Genomic DNA, 21,102 nt, shown 5'->3' on the forward strand with positions numbered 1-21,102 from the left:
GTGTATTTGCTCTCTTCGCCTAGGCTATTCTGTGATAATATTATTGCCGAGTTCCTAATGATGAACTTAAGATTTAGAAGACTGGTCCAAACGGCGTTTTTCCGGGAGCTAGAGACATAAATTAAATCAATTCGACCATACAATCATAAAATAAAATACTCTTCATGTTGATCATCATTACTGGTCAACCAGCCTTGGATAAATTTGACGCAGCTCCCCATTCAATTATCCAATCAGTTCATATTTTCAATTTTTACATATGCCTTCTCTTTCACATCCTTCTTTACTTGTTCTATATATTCTGTTTAAGATCTTCCCCTTCCATTCTTACTATCTACTCCTCCCTCGACAATTGTCTTCATCAGGCCATCATGTCTCAAAATATAGACCATTGGGTTGTTCCGTCTTCTTATCAAGGTTCTTATAAGACTTCTCTTCTCTCTTGCTCATCTAAGGACTACCTCATTGCTAACTCGGTCGATCCATTTCATCCTCATCATTTTTCTGTGGCACCACACATCGTAGTCCTCCATATTAGCTTCTCTGCTGCAGTCTTTGTCCATGTCTCACTTCCGTAGAGAAACATTATCCAAATATATGTTCTGATAAACTGTTTCGTTACTCCTAGGATTAACTTTCCCGCCGTAGGTAGATCTATCTTTTAGGGCCGGTTTTATAATGTCTGGTTAAACTGGAGTTTAAGCTAAGCGTCGGTTATCTCCCAAAATTCTGTTTTATAATCGATGGTTAAGTCAAATCTGAGCGTTAAAGTGGTAGTCAAGCTAAACCATGGATTCCCTCGGGTAAAAGGTTAACGTTAAGTTTAAATTGTTGAAAATGGCGGATGTTTTGAAATGCTGAAGTACCCTACGATAATATACGGAAGAAATAATCGACCAAGCGCAGCATCCTCCGTTTTTATCCGTATCTACGATATCAGCAATCAATTTCCAATATTTTTAGCACCATAATAGCAATTTAATAAGTGAAATATTTCCATAAGACCAGTGATATATCCGGAGCGGACCACAATTTCCATGCTATGCGACGTATTCTACGGTATACGCAACGAGATCCTTACAAACATCTCAAGTTTGATAATAATCACCATCCAATAAATAATATTGTCTATTCTATGGACTGAAGTCGGAGATCGTGTGCTAAACCCCTGAAAATGTTGAAGTTATGCAATATTTGTGCCGAAAGAGGCGTTTGTTATGATTTGTGCCAGCCAAGTGAGTTGGTTAAAAATACTAGAATTACATGTCGTAGGGAAGGAAGGAGGTGTAACAGGAGTGTAGGTATAGAAATCTGTTATTACCTGGTTTTGCTGACTTCATCAACGAATTCAAAATGTGTCGGTGTTTGCAAAGACAGTTTGAATTAGAAGAACAGCCAAGTTTCGTATTTGGCAATCGAAAGAGAGGAAAAGATCGTACCTACTGATTGCATTCTGATTTACTAGCATGTGATGTCACTATAGAATTCATAATTAATTCTGAGGATATATGTTATGAGGTGAAAGTATTTTCGTATTTCCTTTTCCAAAGGATATGTTTGTCAAAGTACTACAATAAAAATTGTAGGTAAGTCCATTAACAATATCTGGTGTACGGCTTGGTATTTCTTGGAGGTAAATATATAGGAATAAGTGAGGCAAGTGAAAGATTGCGTGAAAAAGAAAGGATTTAGCACGTTTCGTACGTAATGTATACAAGATACTGTTTGAGTTTTCTTTGGAAGCTGAGTAAGGCAAATTGATGCAACCAATACAGCTCGTGTGGGTAAAAAAGTAAGAATGACTGATTTGCTCATAAGATGGTATGACATATTAATGAATTTGTAAGGCAAATGAGCCTTAAGAGTGTGGAAGTTTACTAATTATTGTACTTTTTGTGACTAAAGTAATGACCTCTAATCCTTTTGATAGAAAAAGGTTTGGAAAGGCACCTTAAGCAAGAAAAGTCTTCTCTTCTCTGAGTGTTCTAATGTGTACCCTTCAACGGCTTCAAAATTGCGACTTAATTGCCTAAGTGCTGTTCGTAGCCAAACACAGGTTATGCACTATTAAAACCTCCTAGCAAATTATCTACCATCAAAAGTAGCTTCAGAGCCATAGAATCAGTGGTGCCCATCTAGATACCTCAGGTTAAAATATACGAGTGCCAATTTGGTTACCAATACTTATCTTATTTCAGGTTTTAATATGTATTTTAATATAGTGAAAGTAAACAATTCGATACTTTATCCTGAAAAAGTTTGATTTTATTCCTCACATTTGAGCCTTAATTCAAGGAGAGTATTTGGACTCTTGCACCTGAAGACTCATGGAACATCAAAGCCAGATTTAAGGTTCTTAAGCATTGTCTGCTAAGGGAATATATTTATTGAGGTTCTCAAGCATTTTCTGCTAAGGGAATGTTTGAAACAATCAGAGTCAGTTGTATTTCTTACAATATTGAGCCAGCTGGGCTACTCTTGCTTGCTATTGGGGAAAGATGTTGTCTGTGTACATATGTATTTGCTCATGAGGTTGAATTTACAGAAAATGACTGCATTCACCACCATTCCATTCATTACTTTCCATGCTCATTTCCACTGAAATTTTTTCATCGATAAGCTCTTTCAAAGTATCTTGTATGATATTAAGCATGCATAAAAGTTCTTCATATTGGTAAAATTAGACATTGCAGTATTTCCACTGAGTTTTATTATAATAAAATCAGTGGAAATATTGCAATGTCTAATTTTACTAATAACTCTTTCAAAGCCTTAAGTGGGATCCTTGGTATGGATTCCTAAAATATTAACCCTTACTACTACTTGTCGACGTTTAACTAACTAATGTTTTTAATAAGTCTTCAAAGGATAAGTGAAGACATATTCCTATAACAGCCAATTTACACCACATATCTCGTACACTAGTTAGTTTCTTGGGATTTCAATCCCATATGAAGCTTTTATTAATTTTTTCATGCTCCATCCATTGAACTGTCACTAATGAGTACATACGTTCAAAAAATCGATTAGGTATAATATCATCAACACTTATAATCATGCATGACTAGATATCTCATTCCATTACTTACTGTTAGAAGTGATCTACTCATTAAGGTTGACATAGTTCTTTGTAACATACATGGTTATTCCAGAACCATTGTCTCCCTGCCCTTGCTTGTTACTCAAAATCCTTACCTTAATCACTGTTGTCAGCATTTCAAGCTTGATATACACTTCATCTACATCATTTTATCTAATTCATCTCCAGCAATAATTCCCTCACTTCACTTATCAGGTCTAGCATTTCCTACTTCCTTTTCCTCTGTCAATCTTATCTATACATTCCTGTATACATCTATTCTTATCCTCCTTCTGGGTCAAAAATACCAGTTCCATAGCAAACCTTACTCCATATATCTTAACCAGACTTCTATTTGCACTTTGGTGCTGTGATCTTCCCTTTAATTCTCCTCTTTTTATTTATTCCAAGGATTATCTCTGTCTCATCTGTCTCGCTCCGATCTGCATCACTAGCGATATATTTTAACATGCATGGCTGCAACATATGTAATGAGAAACAGTCTTTGTTCTTGTCTCAAAGGCAAATTTTCTTAATAGATTTATGAAAGTGGAGTGGATGTAAGGGAAATTGCTTCTATAATCACTTCATAAATAGAACATGGTACGATAAAATTCTGTGAGGAAGTCATATTATTGCATTCATGATAATGGAAGCACATACATTACTTATAAGTGAGTGATGTCAATGTGGTGCATTCAGAGATTACTTGGTACAGCATTCAAAAGAATTACCCCAGGGGCCTAAGTCTGTAACTTCGTTTTCTCCCGAGTTGGGAGAAAATAGACTCGTGAAGCACCCGTTTCATCCAACTGAAGTCCGTAACTCGTTTCTCTCGGTAACGGAGAAAACTTTCTCCCAGTAACGGAGAAAGAGTTTCTCCTGGAGAATATCTTTCTCCCGACTGAAGTCCGTAACGCGATTTGGAGAAACTGACGCACCCTGGACGGGTGCTTCGGAGTCACCCGCCCGGGACCCGCCGATTCATTTTCTCCCTAGGAGAAAACGAGGAAAATAGCAATGGCGGACCGTTGTGGATGATCGTACTGCGGTTCTATTAGCATTCTCTTATATATTTTTTACGTATTTGTGCCAAAATAGAACACGAAAATGCATTCTTCAAGTTAGGCAGGCAACGTATGTAGTGTAATTAGTGACAAGAATAGAAATTTTTGTATGGCTGCATTTGCAAGGAAACTACGTGCAGTGAACTTTCATTGTGCCTCTAGTATAAGTGAACAAAATTTGTGTCCTTAGAGTACCCCTTAGTGAATTGATTGCATATAGACGATGAAGTAAAGAGTGAAGTGTGTTGTGAATGTAACATCTTCGACGAACTTATTTCGTACGTATATAACTTAGGGTATGAATCAACCGTATACATTTCGATGAAAGGTATCTAACTATTGTGAAGGGGATATGTTTCATATTTGAACTAGTTGTACTTTAGGGATACATCGAACGCCTGTTAATGTTCATTCGTTTGTTCGCTTCTAAGTTCTGTTTGATTTTATTACGTATTGCATTTATTACCAATTCCCAATTCCTTGTGAGATTGTGAGCTTTCGGCAGTGTTTACATTTCACGCATTTCGTTGCGTTGTTGTTTGTTTTTGTTTTGGTCATATCTTGGTTACGGTGAGAGTGGTAGTGAAATTCGAAGTTTGTTGGTGTTACAATAACTGGTTTGGCAATTTGTTTCAGCCTATTCATTTAATTGTCTTCGCAATGTTAATGTGAAATAACGTAATATGATCCTAAGTCGTTAGTGATGAGTAGGAAGTGAGGTGTGAAGAATCCTTTCGAACTTCAAGGAGTGCAAATTCTTTTAGTGTGTGCAAAGTGATTGGAAAACCGATTATCATGTTTTATTAGTGTTACATAATAGTGTTTTATATTTATTGTGAGCCAAGCTTTTTATTGAAACAGTTGATACCGAATATAATGATTATAAGTATCAAAAAGATAGAAATGTGTGCGTTGTAGTGCTGTATGTGATATGATGAGCAATAAATATGTAAATACAAGTAAGGATAATTTTGCTTTGTTTTCTATATAAATACCTCTAGTAAACCATTTTCCACACGTTTTCGCTATTCCACGCTGACAGTATTCGAAAATTTTAAATGTAGCGAGGCAGGTTGTTGTATTTCCTAAACTATAACATTTTGGGAGTTTGTAACATATGTTACTAATCGCTCGCACGTAGGTATTTGCAAGAATAAATATGTACCATTCACACATTTACCGTAACGTTATTTTCTTTACGATTCTTTTCTGCATAGTAAAATTTTTCAATTTTCTTTTTCCACTCCCACATGGTGTATTTCAGCTTTTCGAGTATAAATGCATGTAATACTGACGTTGCTAGTTATGTTTTTTCATACTCATCATGCATTCACCAATGAAAGTAAGCATCCGAAGTGCAAAAGATATGCCATATATATCATCAATGAATACGGCGGCCGCGGCAGGCGGAAACGGCCGGCCGTTTGTATACAAGATTACCTACATCTAAAACATAAAAATGCTTTGGTGTTACGCATTAGTCTCTCCTTTTTCAATGGTATAATATACTTTTTTGTGTGTACTAATGAACAAATATATCTGCGATGGATTTAAATCGATTTATCCACAACCAATTATAATTTCAATGCATCAATTTCTTTTATTTGAAAGTTTAACTTTAATGATGAATGAGTAGCCCTTATTACAAGTGAGAATCGTTTGAATTCCCTCTCGTTTTTTATTTGAAACAAAGCATTTATATTGGTTCTTCACGGTATCACCGGCTTCGGATTCAATATTTTTCATACCTATCTGCTCTTCCTATCCGATACTGAGAATTAGAGTTTTCTCCGGTAGCGGTCAGGAACTGATGTTTTCTCCACCAAGTTACGGACTACAGTCGAGAGAAAACTACGGTAGAAAACACTTTCTCTGGAGAAAGGAGATTTCAAGTTACGGACTTAGGCCCCAGGTAACAACATAATTCCATTGAAAACCCATATCCCAAAAAGACAGGTGCAATGAAGGAGTCATCATGATGGAATCCTTATGCTTTACATTTGATACAAATAAATTCTTTAAATGCTATATAAATAACTGTATCTATTGTACAGTGACGGATCCATGAGGGTAAGGTAAAGGAGGGTATCCAATTTACTCCCCTTGGGTATCCACTTTACACTAGATAGAATGGTGGTTTATTTCCGACCCCCACTACAGCTGGAATTTTAACCTCACCTAGCCCGCCCCCTTGTCCCTATCCTGGATCCACTACTGTATTTGTATAATTTAGTACTCTGCGAAATATTTAAAACATATTCAATGTAAGCTTCATATATTGTGGGCTGAGAATAAAAGAAAATATCTTTCACATGTAAAGTATTCACACCACTGATAGTTTAAATTTAATGCTTTCATTCTGATTAGATATGTTTTTCAACAGATTTTTTATAAATTGAACCCAGCAACTTTAACATCTTTGCACCCCATCTCTTTTCCTTAAATCTTAAATACAATACAAGCTTTTGCTGTTGATTAGATATGAAGTTAGTTACGTTAGCACTTAAAACTTATTCTTACACAAGGTTTGCAAAAATAGTATTTACATAAAGAATAGATCCCCCATCCCAAGCTATGAGCTAAAAAGAGTTGCAATATTTTGTTACAGATGCATATTGTCATAACAGCATGCAGCCTACTTGTAAAGTATGAAAGGTTTGCTGCAAACTGTACATTTATTAAATAATTGGATGGCATGAGCCCTTGAAGTAACTGTGGTAGGGTTATGCATAAGTTATTCAAACTTTATTCATTCTTCTCTACTCTTAATTTTAGACTGTGAAGTTATGTTCATAATCAGTGATTTCTGAACATCCATTCAATTTTATGATGGCAATGAATACATTCTCAATGGCATTACCATAAAGACTCACAGTCATCCCTATTACAATATCAACTACGCTATTGACAGCCAGTATCAAAATATGTTTCACTTTATACTTCAATGGTAAGGGCTGCTTGGTGTCATGAAATAGACTTTGGTTTCTCTAATGAAGAAATTTAAACTTATTTCTGTCCCTTATTGAAATTTTATTTGCCAGAGATTATGGATTTCATGAAACATATTGCTTCTCAACAGTATTTATATATAGGCTGCTATTCTGAATAAGCGTTGCAATAAATAGCATATGCTATTCTGCGGGTCATTATTGCAACGACCCCGTATTCTGAATGACGTGTAGTAATAATTTTGTTCGGAATAGCATCATGCTATTTCTTGCGCGAGCTATTTGAAAGCTCCGCCCCTTCCCGTATGAAAAACTTTCTGAACAGTTTTCGCAACCAATGAGGGAGAAGATATTTTATATATTTTTCTGTATTTTACGGAATATTGACTTGCAATTACAAATAATTGCTTCATTTACATTTAAAATTATATTAAACCGGGAATTTATATATAATACGCTTTGAAAATCTCATTTAGGAAATCAGCTGTTTGTTTTTGTTTTGATAATATCACAATGGCTTCAGACAGGTGGGTTAGGTCATAATTTTACTGTTATAATGATGATTTATCGGGCATAAAAAATGAATCATTTACCTATATCCGATCGGTCCTTTATCGTGAGATATATGTTATGCAAAATAATCATTGAAAGCTAAATATGTTTCATTTTCTTCGAAATTGTCTTAGGCTTCGAAGTCTGTCTGTTCGTTGTATGTCAAAATAAATATGTACCAACATTTTATTGCTTTGATCGTGACGATATAGCTTTACTGTATGGACTAGAAGCTTTCGTTTCTAATACTAACTTTATATTATATGACTCCCTAATTTCAGTATTCAATCTCTGTTCAGGAAATGAAGTAGGTGGCAACGTCATAGCTGTGCTTTCATGTATTACGATGGAATAGTATCGATATTTCAGCTGCAGATTTGGAAAAAGCAGAGGGAGGTGATGGTGAATTTGAGGATGGATGGAACAGCTGTGAAAAAGTGAATCTAGCAATAGTGAATCGTGTGGAAAGTGCTGTTGTGTCAGTTATCATTGTTTTCGTATCAGCTGATTTTAATGTGCTCACTGAAATTTTTTATAGACCCTGAACTGTGCCGATATACTGAAAATTAATTGTTTGAATAACTTATTTGTCTATAGAGGAAACAATTTGTATTGAATTCCACATGATATATATTGCGTTTATGATATATGTACATGGATATTCCATTAAACGTTTGTGGTGAATCATATTTGTTCGGAAACTTTATTGGCGTTCGGAGAAATCCTTTGTTTTCAAGCAAGTAATTCAAGTCGACTGCCCTGTTATAATTTAGTAAATTATAAGTTTTAATTGTAGAAGGTAGCGAATAGTGGGGAAAATAATTTCGAATAGTTGCATGTATTTGTATATACTGTCCAATTGAGGAAATGAACGGCTGATCAAAGTATATGGTATTATTATGGTAATTTATGGTTTTCATTGAAAGCTATAACTATTATTATATTTGGCGAGTTAGTGTGTTAACACAAGCTTGAAATTTTTCAAGAATCGACCTGATAGCCTACATTGAGGATATTTTTAGTAGCAAGTCAAGTGATGAAATAAAATTATGAATTGTAAATATGAATAAAACACGAAAACTTTGGGCTAATCGTAGTAATTCTTTGCATTAATTGTTATTTTTTTCGTACTGTCGATGAAGCAATCTTGTGCTTCATATATTAAGCTCGAATGTTAATTTCTACCCGATTCACTTAACTAGTTAAATATTCATCACTCATACTACGATTAATTAATTAAAATAAAGCTGATATCATTTTATTTTTGGCTATTATTCCATTTTTCAAAACTTGATTAGGTTACTTTAACCTCAGAAAAACAATTCGACATCGCGATGCGCACGTTTTCTGGGTTTCAATAACGAATAGCTCGGCCTCGAAGACCGCGTAATATTATTGCAACCCTACCCGTTGCAATTCGCCGTTCAGAATAGTGAATTGCTACGGGTCTATGCTATTCTGAGAATTACGTCTTCCGGTGTAGTAAAAACACGAATTGCAACCGTTCTGAATACCAAATAGCATAGGCGTTGCAATACGCTATATTATAGCAACATCGGTTGCAATATCGGAGAATAGCATAATGCTATTCCATCCAGAATAGCAGCCATAGTCAGAAATAAGATGAGATAATTTAAAGTAATGAAATATCTGCTGCTAGCTGACAATTATATGGCTCAATTCTTTTCGAGTCTGTTACACGAGTGGCATATAGCTGAATATACCTCCTTATTGTGAACATTTTAATAAAACTGAAAATGCTTCTAGAAAAACACAAAAATCATCAAAGGAATTACCATGAATTAATTGATCATAACAATGACATCTTCAGTGTGACAGAAGACTCGTTATGGTTATAATGAACACTGATGAATTTTTCTATTAGACGGTGGTTGGTTATAAATTCTTTTATTTAAATTATGGCCATGGTGAGTACTTTGAAAACGGGAAAGGCTTTGATTATTCACAACTTGCAAGTTGTTCCTAATTCCGTAGGGAACGCAGAGATGATGATAAATTAGCGTAGGGGCCATACTAACGCTAAGAAGATATATCTTACTACAAAAGTATGATTAAAATTTATCGTCATTATGATTACATTGTAGCCTCAAAATGTTCCTAAAATCGCTCTGGTGGCCTACTGAATAGAAAACCATTTCAATTGGTTTCACAATACAAATGAGAATCTTCATTCCTGTGTAATAAGCACAAACAAGGTTAATTTACCATTTATTTCTTGCAAAGGGACTCCACCTTGATTCGATCTATTCACAAATAGTCATTCATTATCTCCGTGTAATATATGGTTTACACGTGTAGCAGCACTCATACAATTAACGCTTGTACTTGCCAAATATTCACAAATTGAGGCGAGTATTTTTATTTTAACGACACACTGATGATTGACCATAAGATCGTCAACGAATAAAACCGAAAATGTTGGCGTCATCTTCGTTTTCAAGGCTAACCATCACTTCAAAACAAACGTAAACAAATCTCTCACCATACTCCAACTCGATTTTTTCAATTTTGATTTCGTCTGTTTCACTTTTCGCGATCAATTGTTGGTATGAGAATTACAGTAGCTGCGCTTTCCTCTCGTTAAAGTTCCCATCAGCCAACTGGCGGTAGGATTTGCTTTATAAAACCCAACCTCTCGTTAAACTCCACGTTACCGTTATCTCCACGTTAGTTAACGTGAGGTTTAACCAGACATTGTAAAACCGGCCCTTAGTGTTATGCTCTCTTCACCTGGGCTATTCTGCTGATAATTAGTTTTTGTAAATTCTTTGTGTAAAGTAGTTGTAGTATTATTTCATAATATGATAATCAGTCATGGCACTACTCAATACATTATAGTTGTTAATAATATACCTAATTTTGTAAATACTCATTTTGTTGATGCATGAACTACTGTCAAAGTATGATCAAATACTGAAAATAAGTTTATTATAATTTTCAATGTATTGTTTTTGTAATATCACTTTTTTTATCGTTCCTTAGCATTAGCAGAAATTCATTTTCATTTTTGAAAAATTACATAAAAAATAAAACAAGCTCTTTTGATATAGAAAAACCTCTTTATTGTACAAGAATGGAAAGGGGACGGCGGAGAAGAAACGGCATGTGACCTTGGTTGTCGCCCACGAGTTGGCCCACCAGTGGTTCGGCAACCTCGTCAGCCCGCAATGATGGAAATTCCTCTGGCTCAACGAAGGATTCGCGTCCTACCTCGAGTACGTCGCGGTGGACATGGTAAGCATTTGAAAGGGTACTGAGTAATGGGTTTTAAACTTATTTTAACACTTTTCATAATTTAAAAAACCTCATTTGTTAAAGAAATATTTTGTAAATTCATGATTTTTCAATAATTTGTTTTCTTTTGTAAAGGAAAATAATTGTGTTTTTACATTTCTGGGGGGTCCGAACTCCCCGGACCCTCCTCCTGGCTACGCCTATGCCACTGCCTACAATCACTGCGGTGTGTTCAAACTTGACAAATCATATAAATGCAACTTTGTGACTAGGTTGAGCCGACATGGAGAATGATGGAACAATTTGTGGTGCAACGTATGCAACGAGCTTTTGAAATGCACGCACTCGAGTCTGCACATCCGATGACTATGGAGCTGAAGATACCGAACGACATTTCATCGGCTTTCGATGGAGTTTCCTACAGCAAAGGTACTTTCCAAACTCCTAATGATAAAGATTAAACTACTCTATTACATTAGTAAACAGCCATCTTGCCGCTGGGGTACCAAGTGTGTTTAAGTATGAATTTCATTGTATAGAATCCGAATCTATCTATTAAAATGTTGAAGCTGAATTTTTTTAAGATTTGTTTTCACTAGTTAAACTTGACTATTATTCAGTACGATCGTTATTACAACCTATAAATAAATACTGAAATCATAGAACATAAAGATTAGTAGACTTTCGGATTTACTTATAATTAAAGCGCAGAATATTCATTTTCTGTAAATCTTCGCTTCGCCAGGAAATTCAACTATGGAAACGACACACAAATTTTCAAAGGTTTGGGCGACCAGGCCATAATTGATGGTGCTCTACCGGAATATGTCACAGTGGCTGAGATCATGAACACTTGGACGAAACAACCTGGCTATCCAGTGATGACAGCCGAGCGAAATTATGAAGGTAGACATATCAGTGTCACTCAGGTTTGTAATCGACCTTGTTGATCTACTAACGCTAACTGTGCATCAACCAAATTGTGTTAACTAAAGCATATGACTTCCATTGCAGGAAAAGTTTGTCCTAGATGAAAGAATTAACAAAGAAGTTCGCTGGTGGGTCCCTCTGACGTTTGCATTAGCATCCTCGCCCAACTTCACGACCACGGTCCCTTCGCTTTGGATGACAGCAAATGAGAAAACGATTGTCGAGGAAGAAATGCCCTGCAACGGTGACTGGTTAATCCTAAACTCCTCAAACTATCTACATTTTCCATAGGAATTCCCAATCTTCAGCAGTTCCAGCGGCCATTCCACAGCAGAATACTGTTTCTTTCATTATACTGGATACGCTGAAAAGAAAACATAACTTTCTTAAGAACGAAACACTACAAAAATATCGATTAAATTGCTGAATGAATCATATGGTAGTTGAATGTTATGGGATTAATGGAATAAAACGTTGGTCGCGTCTTTTATAACGAGTTCTTTCTCCAAATAATATATACTGATATACTGTGAGTGATGATTATAAATTGAATCGTTCATTAACCTAAGCTTTATGGGTAGAAAATTCTATATAGAAGTATGTAGTGACACCGAATCTTGGGCAATAATCATTTACTTATGACACCATTGATAGAAGTCCATGAATATTTCACATAATCAAAGAAGTTGAAAGAAAATTAGTAAGGTATGGTGTTCATGGAATGCGACCGTCAGCTTAGGTCATTTGCGCCTTGAGGGAAGGTTGGGTACGGAAGGGAGGTTAGAAACCCGGCGTCGGCGTTAGCCTGCTCTTAACGAAAGGCGCCAAGGGGACCACGGCTTAACGTCCCATCCGACGGACGGAGTGTTGCGCTTGAAATGTCCTCCACACAACATCCAAGCAGGGATCGGGCAGTCTCTGAATATTCTCTGCCACCGTCGGGATTTGAACCCGAGCTCGCGGGGGTGGAAGCCAACACTCTAGCCACCACACCGACTCGATCCCGTAAAATTCGTGGGAGTCGTGAAATTACCTGGAAGTGAGGAAATACAGGAGATCCAGCCAAGCGATTTTCCAAGAACATCAGTCCTCTGAATGCAGGCAGCCATGGGATGGGATCCGTTTCATTAGCCAAATAAGTAACTAAGTCAAGAGCTATGTGACAGTTCAATAGACCAGCTCTGGCGAGGCTGAGAGCATCGTCAAAAAGTTGAGCTCGGTTGAGAGGATGTATTTTCTCAAAATCTTTGCCATGCAGGTAATCGATGATCATCTTCCAGTTCTTCTCATCGTAATTTACACGATAATAACCTGAAATAAGAGGTAAAATTTCCTTCAGGGGGCATCCATTAATTACGTCAGGCGTTTAGGGGGGGCGAGAGGGTCAAGCCGATTCTTATCAACCTAACGTTATCCTAAATGCAAAAGAATTGTATCTAACCTGCTCGCTGTGAGTTTAGGAATAACCAGTCACCGTTGCAGGGCATTTCTTCCACGACAATCGTTTTCTCATTCGCTGTCATCCAAAGCGAAGGGATCGTGGTCGTGAAGTTGAGCGAGGATGCTGATGCAAACGTCAGCGGGACCCACCATCGAACTTCTTTGTTGATTCTTTCATCTAGGACAAACCTTTCCTGCAATGGAAGTCATATGCGTTAGTTAACACAATTTGGTTGATGCACAGTTAGCGTTAGGGCACCAGGTGTAAGTAGAGTAAAATATAGAAATAGGAATGGGGGGAGCAGGGAATCTCATCTTAAGGAAAGGTGAGTTCATCGTCGGCACAACCTCATTAACTAGATTTCCTCCAAACAATTTGGAATTCACTCCTTTTTAAAAATTTTCTACAAAATCCAGTTGTTTTCCTTTGTCAAATATATTTTTTTTAATTTTCAAGTTAAAATAAGATGATTGGTCACAAGTATACAAATATTTTGCAAAAATAGATTTGTTTTCAAAGTTTAAAAATGATTTTTTTATGTTTATCAATTCTTAAATAATTTTTTCCTAGTTTGGCCAACATAATAACGATCACAATAATTTGTTTTACATTTCAGAAAATAAACCCCACTCTTTTCTTCATTTTATTTTGTTTAATTTTTATCATTAGGAGTTTGGAAAGTACCTTTGCTGTAGGAAACTCCATCGAAAGCCGATGAAATGTCGTCGTTCGGTGTCTTCAGCTCCATAGTCATCGGATGTGCAGACTCGAGTTCGTCGATTTCAAAAGCTCGTTGCATACGTTGCACCACAAACTGTTCCATCATTCTCCATGTCGACTCAACGTAGTCACAAAGTTGAATTTATTTGATTTGTCAAGTTTGAACACACCGCAGTGATTGTATGCAGTGGTATAGGCGTAGCCAGGAGGAGGGTCCGGGGAGTTCGGACCCCCCCCGAAATGTAAAAACACAATTATTTTCCTATATAAAAGAAAACAAAATATTGAAAAATCATGAATTTACAAAATATTTCTTTAACAAATGAGGTTTTTTAAATTATGAAAAGTGTTAAAATAAGTTTAAAACACATTACTCAGTACCCTGTTTTTTTTTAATTTCCCCCCTGGTTTTGGACCCTCTCTGAACGAAATTCCTGGCTACGCCACTGATTGTATGTCTTCAGAAAATAAAATATTTAAAAATCATGATCACTATTAACTATATACTAGACTATACATCAATAATGGATATTCAAGTTAACACCTTTTACTTTGGAGGATCTTATTTGGCGAATATAATTCTTAAACAATCCCCACATTCAATGTATTCCAATGCACAAAAATCCAACTTCACTAAAAATATTCTGTTTTTTTATCTTCTTCAAATCAGAACTTCTGTTTTTATTTATTTCTTCTGGAGTTATGGCGCAATTTAAAGGTAACATAAAAATTTACCTACTCTAATTTGCGAATAAATACTTTCAGGGACCAGTTTCCACAAAAATCTCTCCCTGTGGTGGGTATTACAATCGGTATGAGCGTTTCCGTTCGTGAGAGGACGAAATTTTCATAAAATGGTCTTTAAAGGGTGTTATGGAGGGCCAGAACATAGAGAAAACCGGACAAATTGGCCAAAATCGCATTCTATATTCTTCTTTTTTTGCGATATTCCACCATCTAAAAAAATTTCCGATACACTAGCCGAATGGTATTAAAAAAACGCCCCTGGAAAACATTTTTTCTTCACGGCCCTCTCAAAAATATTATATGAAAACATGCGTTAGCACTTTTTTAAATCGACGCCATTTCTCCTTATCCCGCTCAACATTTTTTAAAACAATTGGACATTTTCACCATGAAATAAGCTTAAAAATGCCGCAAATCGCATTAAAAATAAGCTCTCTTGACCGAAATATCTCAAAAAGAGTGAAAATCGTATTTTTGGGGTTGCCGGCCTCTAGCGGGCTGGAAGTGTGGGGAGGTTAGCCCTATTTGATCCCAAATCGCATGCCCTAAGCACGGAAAAAAACCGGAGGGGGGGCTTTTCACCCTCTTATTCAGCCATGCCCTTCTACATACGCGGAAAAACAACAGGATTTATAATAACTTCAATGATTACAAATTATTAGTGTTAAGCCTGAATCACACGATAATTTTCCATCCCATTGGAGGGACAGCTCTAGTGACCGGTCAATCGATGGGGAAAAAAATGCGCGATCATTCCCCGCGATGTCTCCAGGCCAGTTTCACAGAGGTGGAGAGACCCTATTAAGGAGGCCTAATTGTTGTCTGCTTACGCATTCGCGAAACAGTTACACTCACATTCACTAAATGAGGAATATTTTTTAGTCGTGATTTATGTTCATGTTACGTAATTCATCAGATGCATGGAGAGTATGGAGCATTTTCCTCTATAAAAGTGAGACTTGAACGTTGACAGCAGCAGAGAATTCAGGATTTGAGAATTGGAGGCATTTGAAATGAGGTGCTAGTGAATAATCATGAAGACAAAATGAAGCGACCGTGTAAGTAACGAGGAAGTGCTAAGACGAGTGGGAAGCAGGGAAGTATTCTAAATACTTTAACCATAAGTCGGAAAAACTTAGTTAGGACGTGATATTATAGTATGGTATGGTATTTGGAGGAGGCGACCGACAGCTGAGGTCATTTGCGCCATGAGGGAAGGGTGTGGAAGGAAGGGTGGAGAGAAACCCGGCGTCGGCATTAGCCTGCTCTTAACGAAAGGCGCCAAGGGGACCACGGCTTAACGTCCCATCCGACGGACGGAGTGCTGTGCTTGAAATGTCCTCCACACAACATTCAAGCAGGGAATCGGACAGTCTCTGAAAACTCTCTTCCTCTGCCAGGATTTGAACCCGAGCCCGCCGGGTGGGAAGCCAACACTCTAGCCACCACACCAACCCGATCCCCCAGGACGTGATATTATGAGACAAGATGGCCGGATGAAAGTAATCGTAGAAGGACAGGTCAAAGGGAAGAATGGCAAGGGACGGCCACCAATGAGTTACATTGGACAGGTTGTAAAGGATATAAAAGGGAAGAAATACGTCGCTGAGAGAAGGCTAGCGGATATGAGAGAGGAATTGAGAGCTGCGTCAAACCAATCTCAGGAATATTGACCGATGATGTAGATGATGTGATTTTTTGTTGCCTATTGATTGACTGAATTATTTCAATGAATTTCAATTTTGAGTTCCAATGAGCGCCTCCCTTAAACCTTTCAAATGCTTACCATGTCCACCGCGACGTACTCAAGGTAGGACGCGAATCCTTCGTTGAGCCAGAGGAATGTCCATCATTGTGGGGTGACGATGTTGCCGAACCACTGGTGGGCCAACTCGTGGGCGACAACCAAGGCCACATGCCGTTTCTTCTCCGCCGTCCCCTTTCCATTCTTGTACAATAATGAGATTTTCCTAAATGAAAAGAGCTCATTTTATTTTTTATGTCATTTTTCAAAAATGAGAATGAATTTCTGTTAATGCTAAGGAACGATAAAAAAATTGATATTACAAAAACAATACATTGAAAATTATAACAAACTTATTTTCAGTATTTGATCATACTTTGACAGTAGTTCATGCATCAATAAATTGAGTATTTACAATATTAGATATATTATTAACAACTATAATGTATTGCGTAGTGCCAAGACTGATTATCATATTATGAAATAATACTACAACTACTTTACACAAAGGATGTAAACACTATTAAGAATTCAAGGTTGAAATGGTAATACTTTTATGTTAATTTCAGTATTTTCGTTAATTGAATTCACTAATTTTATAGGATTTTTCCCACATTTTTTACTAGGTTAAGACATCTATCGTTCACATTAACATTAGCAATACCATTATGCTTTAGAATAAAATAATCTGGATGAAATAATGACAGTCAACAGAAATTCTCTCACATTTCTCACTTTTGTCACTCACGCTCTTCGGGGCTCAGACGAAAAAAAGCCTGCATTAAAATTTTTAACTGCTATTCAGCCCTTAATTTAAGACCACAAAGATTGCCACTAAAATAATAAGGTATTCCTGAGCATTTTAAGTTCGAATAAATAGGCGATTAAAATTATGAAAGATAGAGCTTTTATTTTAAACTATTTAATACAATTGTGCGAAAAATCCACAGAGAAAAAAACCATCCGCCTTGACCGGGATTCGAACCCGGATCCCTCGATTTCCGGCCGTGGCTACTCCCGGTATACTTAAATTCTATTTAATACACCTTAGATTCGGACTCCCCACTCTAGGGCAACATGTTCTTCTTTAAACATTACACACACTTAAAGCATTCCCTTCAAGGAATGTCATGCTTTCGTAAGATCTAGGTTACGCCTTGTTGTTAGGTTTTTACAGTGAGTGAATGGAAAACTTTTATGGCAATTTTGATTTGCAAACCGATACATGCAGAATCTTCATTTTTGATTGATATGATGAGCTAGTATTCTACATATTTTAGAGAAATTCTTTCAAGTACGCAGCATTTAAGGGGTACTTTAAAACAAACCATATTTTGCTCCGTACAGAAGCTACGACATTGAATCCACAAATATTGGTGCATATGAGTCTATTAAAATTAATTAAGAGCAAAATTCAATGGAAAGTTTAAGTCTATTATGGTAATTGAGTTGGCAAAACCATCGCATTGTGCTTAGAGTTCTTGAAAACTTATGCATTGCGTTAACCAAGCCTTGAGTTAAACTCAATTATTAGACTATAGTAGACTGAACAGGCGCGTAGTCTTGGAATGGACATTATAGGACTTGAGCCCACCCGACAAAACTTCCCCGTCCTCCCATTGTTGCTAATGTCTTGGAACATTTGCTTGCATGCACAGATTAACTTAATTGCAAATTAACTTTACTCCCTATAAGTTTACATCAAGACTAATAATGATGATGACAAAGTGTATCGAAAATAAAAGTTAATTCGTAGGAACCAAAGTTTTTCCCTTCCTTCACAAATACCGTTTAAAATAAATTATTAATGCCTAAAAGACACTTATCATATCAGACGCATTATCGCGGTGAGGTATTGCTTACCACTAAAGTGCAGCGGAAAGTAATGAACCCCCCTGAATGACGACCTGTATACGTTTATTTTGGGTGCTTACGCTACGCACTAACCTGAATGTCACGAGACCCCAGTTTTCGGTTGCAAGCATTTGAAAATCTGGAATGGCAATCAGATCAATTTTGGGAAGAACGTAATGCACTTTGGTGATCTTGAGCATCGCATTAAGGAGTTTTGGTCCAGTGTCGACACTGCAGTCTACTTGTTTCAGGGCTTCTTTCCTGGGCCAAACGCTGATATTCCCGTCATTAGATGCCTTGTATTCGAAGTCGGCAACGACGAAGGCCAATAGATAGGTTGGCATTTTCGCTGTTGGAAAATAATGATCCCAAACGTAATTTGATGGAAGTTCAGGGCTGAAATATAAAGGAGATATATTTGAAGTAATAATAATAATAATAACAATAATAATTTTATCCATATTTATCAACCGAATTATTCACTTTCTTACAATTAAGTTGATGGACTCAAATCTATCCAAATATGTTCATACTTTGGATGGGAGAAAATACACCCAGGCGGGGTTTGAACCCGCGACCACTGGATTATCAGGCAATGAATTTACCCCACCGCCTCTTCCTTTGAGAAATCTAACCTTAGATATTAGACTATCTTTATGAAGATGTATACACGAAAGGATGAAGTTCGCCTTGCAACAATATTTGAATTAGCCGGGATTCAAACAGAGATCCACGAATATTACAAAAGAGGATCCTCAAGTCGGCTTCTATATGTGTTGTCAACCACGGCGCATTTAAATGGGTTTACGAAAGTCGCCACTCGCGTCGCTGAAGGACAAATTGATCCGAGTTCACGGGGAAAAATGAGGTATAATTACGGGTATTAATCGAAATTTATGTCTTCATGATGATGTTATCTATTCAATTCGTAACTTTTCAATGCTATTCCTTGCAAATACAAACATTATAATTCTAAATATTGGAATACAAGTGGATCGCATTGCATTCATCACCGCGACGCGGACATTTTTGAAAACCGATTAAAATGTGACCGAAGTGCAGAAGAAATCAGCCATCTATGGGATGGAATTGGGCCGTCTCTGAGCCGGCCCCTTGTCCAGACCTCCCAATCGCTTGTCAGGCGTGTTAACCAGTTACGCAAACATGCCATTTTCTCAAAGCGAACATCGGGATGGGTTTTACAGAACAAGGAGTTTACGTCACAAGTCCACACTGTGGCACAGGTGACGGAGGTCGTGCTTACTAATCCATTGTCGGAGTGAAAACCCCATTTTGTCGTTCTATCCGGCGACGACTAATTTCAAAGTATGATCAGAGCGAACTTCAGGATGAGTTTAACAGAACAAGGTGTTAACGTCACAAGTATGGTATGGTATTTGGAGGAGGCGACCGACAGCTGAGGTCATTTGCGCCATGAGGGAAGGGTGTGGAAGGAAGGGTGGAGAGAAACCCGGCGTCGGCGTTAGCCTGCTCTTAACGAAAGGCGCCAAGGGGATCACGGCTTAACGTCCCATCCGACGGACGGAGTGCTGCGCTTGAAATGTCCTCCACACAACATTCAAGCAGGGATCGGGCAGTCTCTGAATATTCTCTGCCACTGCCGGGATTTGAACCCGAGCCCGCCGGGTGGGAAACCAACACTCTAGCCACCACACCAACCCGATCCCCCACGTCACAAGTCCATGGTGTAACACATGTGGCGGCGGTCGTGCTTACTGAGCCATTGTTGGATTGAAAAATCCTATTTTTTAGCTCTATTAGGCGACGACGAATTTCACAACACTGATTTATTGCTTTATGAAGAGATTCAGAATAGCATTATAATGCTAAAACCAGCTGGGAAATAATAATGGTTTGACGAAGAACAAAACTCGTTTTTAGGATTTCTGGGTTATTCCCAACAAGCCAATTAGAAATTGGTTCTCGTGCAAGTTAATTTCTTTTACGAACCTTGCATGTAAACTCATAGGATTTGAAAAAGGGCACAAAGAAAGTTAATGTACCGCAGAATACTTACTCGCTCGAGGGATGTCCAACGGGGATCATATTGCATAATGTCTTCATTTCCTTATTTCTACCAAGGGAGACTAGGAAAGTCGCTTTAAGATGCGGTTCATCGAAGCAAGGGAAAGCTTCTCTGGCCTTCGTTGGTTTAAAATGAGTAACTGCCGTCCACCTGAAAAAAAAGAGCGAAAGAGGTGATTATTCACAGCTAAAAGACAATGGATGCTTTAGCGGAGATAAATTGATTAATAAGGGTCAGAAGCGTAGCCAGGGGGGAGGTCCGGGGGGTCCGGACCCCCCCCCCCCCAAATTTAAATACACAATTATTTTTCTCGATGAAAGATAACAAAATATTGATAAATCATGAATTTACAAAATATTTTTTTTAACAAATGAAGTTTTTCGATAGAGAAAAGCATTAAAATTAGTTTAAAACCCTCTACTTAGTACACTGTTTTTTAAACATTTTCCCCCTGATCTTGGACCCACCCCGAACGAAATTCCTGGCTACGCCACTGATAAGGGTTACTTGGCGAAGCAAAATAGCTGGATGAAAATGAATTGGAGGAGTTGCTTGAAGAATCTTTACTTGACTTTAATAAACTCTGTCTTGAATCCGAATTTCTATTCACAACGAATGGGTATGGATGTAAGGTTAATAGCGGGGGCGGCCTGGTCAGGTCGGCTGATCGGCGATCGCCGAGGGCCCCGAGCTTAGAGGATCCCCGCAACACTCGCGT

The 21,102-nt window shown here is 37.5% G+C and overlaps 1 protein-coding gene across 1 annotated transcript; it reads right to left on the reverse strand.

Moving 5' to 3' along the window:
- Window positions 1-12,135: 12,135 nt before the first annotated feature.
- On the reverse strand, window positions 12,136-18,727 carry LOC124171178 (membrane alanyl aminopeptidase-like). The gene is given in 5 exon segments (XM_046550318.1): window positions 12,136-12,195; window positions 12,865-13,142; window positions 13,273-13,465; window positions 16,526-16,709; window positions 18,431-18,727. Coding segments are annotated over 5 exon segments (966 nt in total). The 5' UTR covers window positions 18,682-18,727.
- Between the last annotated feature and the right edge of the window lie 2,375 nt (window positions 18,728-21,102).

The sequence above is a fragment of the Ischnura elegans genome, chromosome X (assembly GCF_921293095.1).
Source record: "Ischnura elegans chromosome X, ioIscEleg1.1, whole genome shotgun sequence".
Lineage (NCBI taxonomy): Eukaryota > Metazoa > Arthropoda > Insecta > Odonata > Coenagrionidae > Ischnura > Ischnura elegans.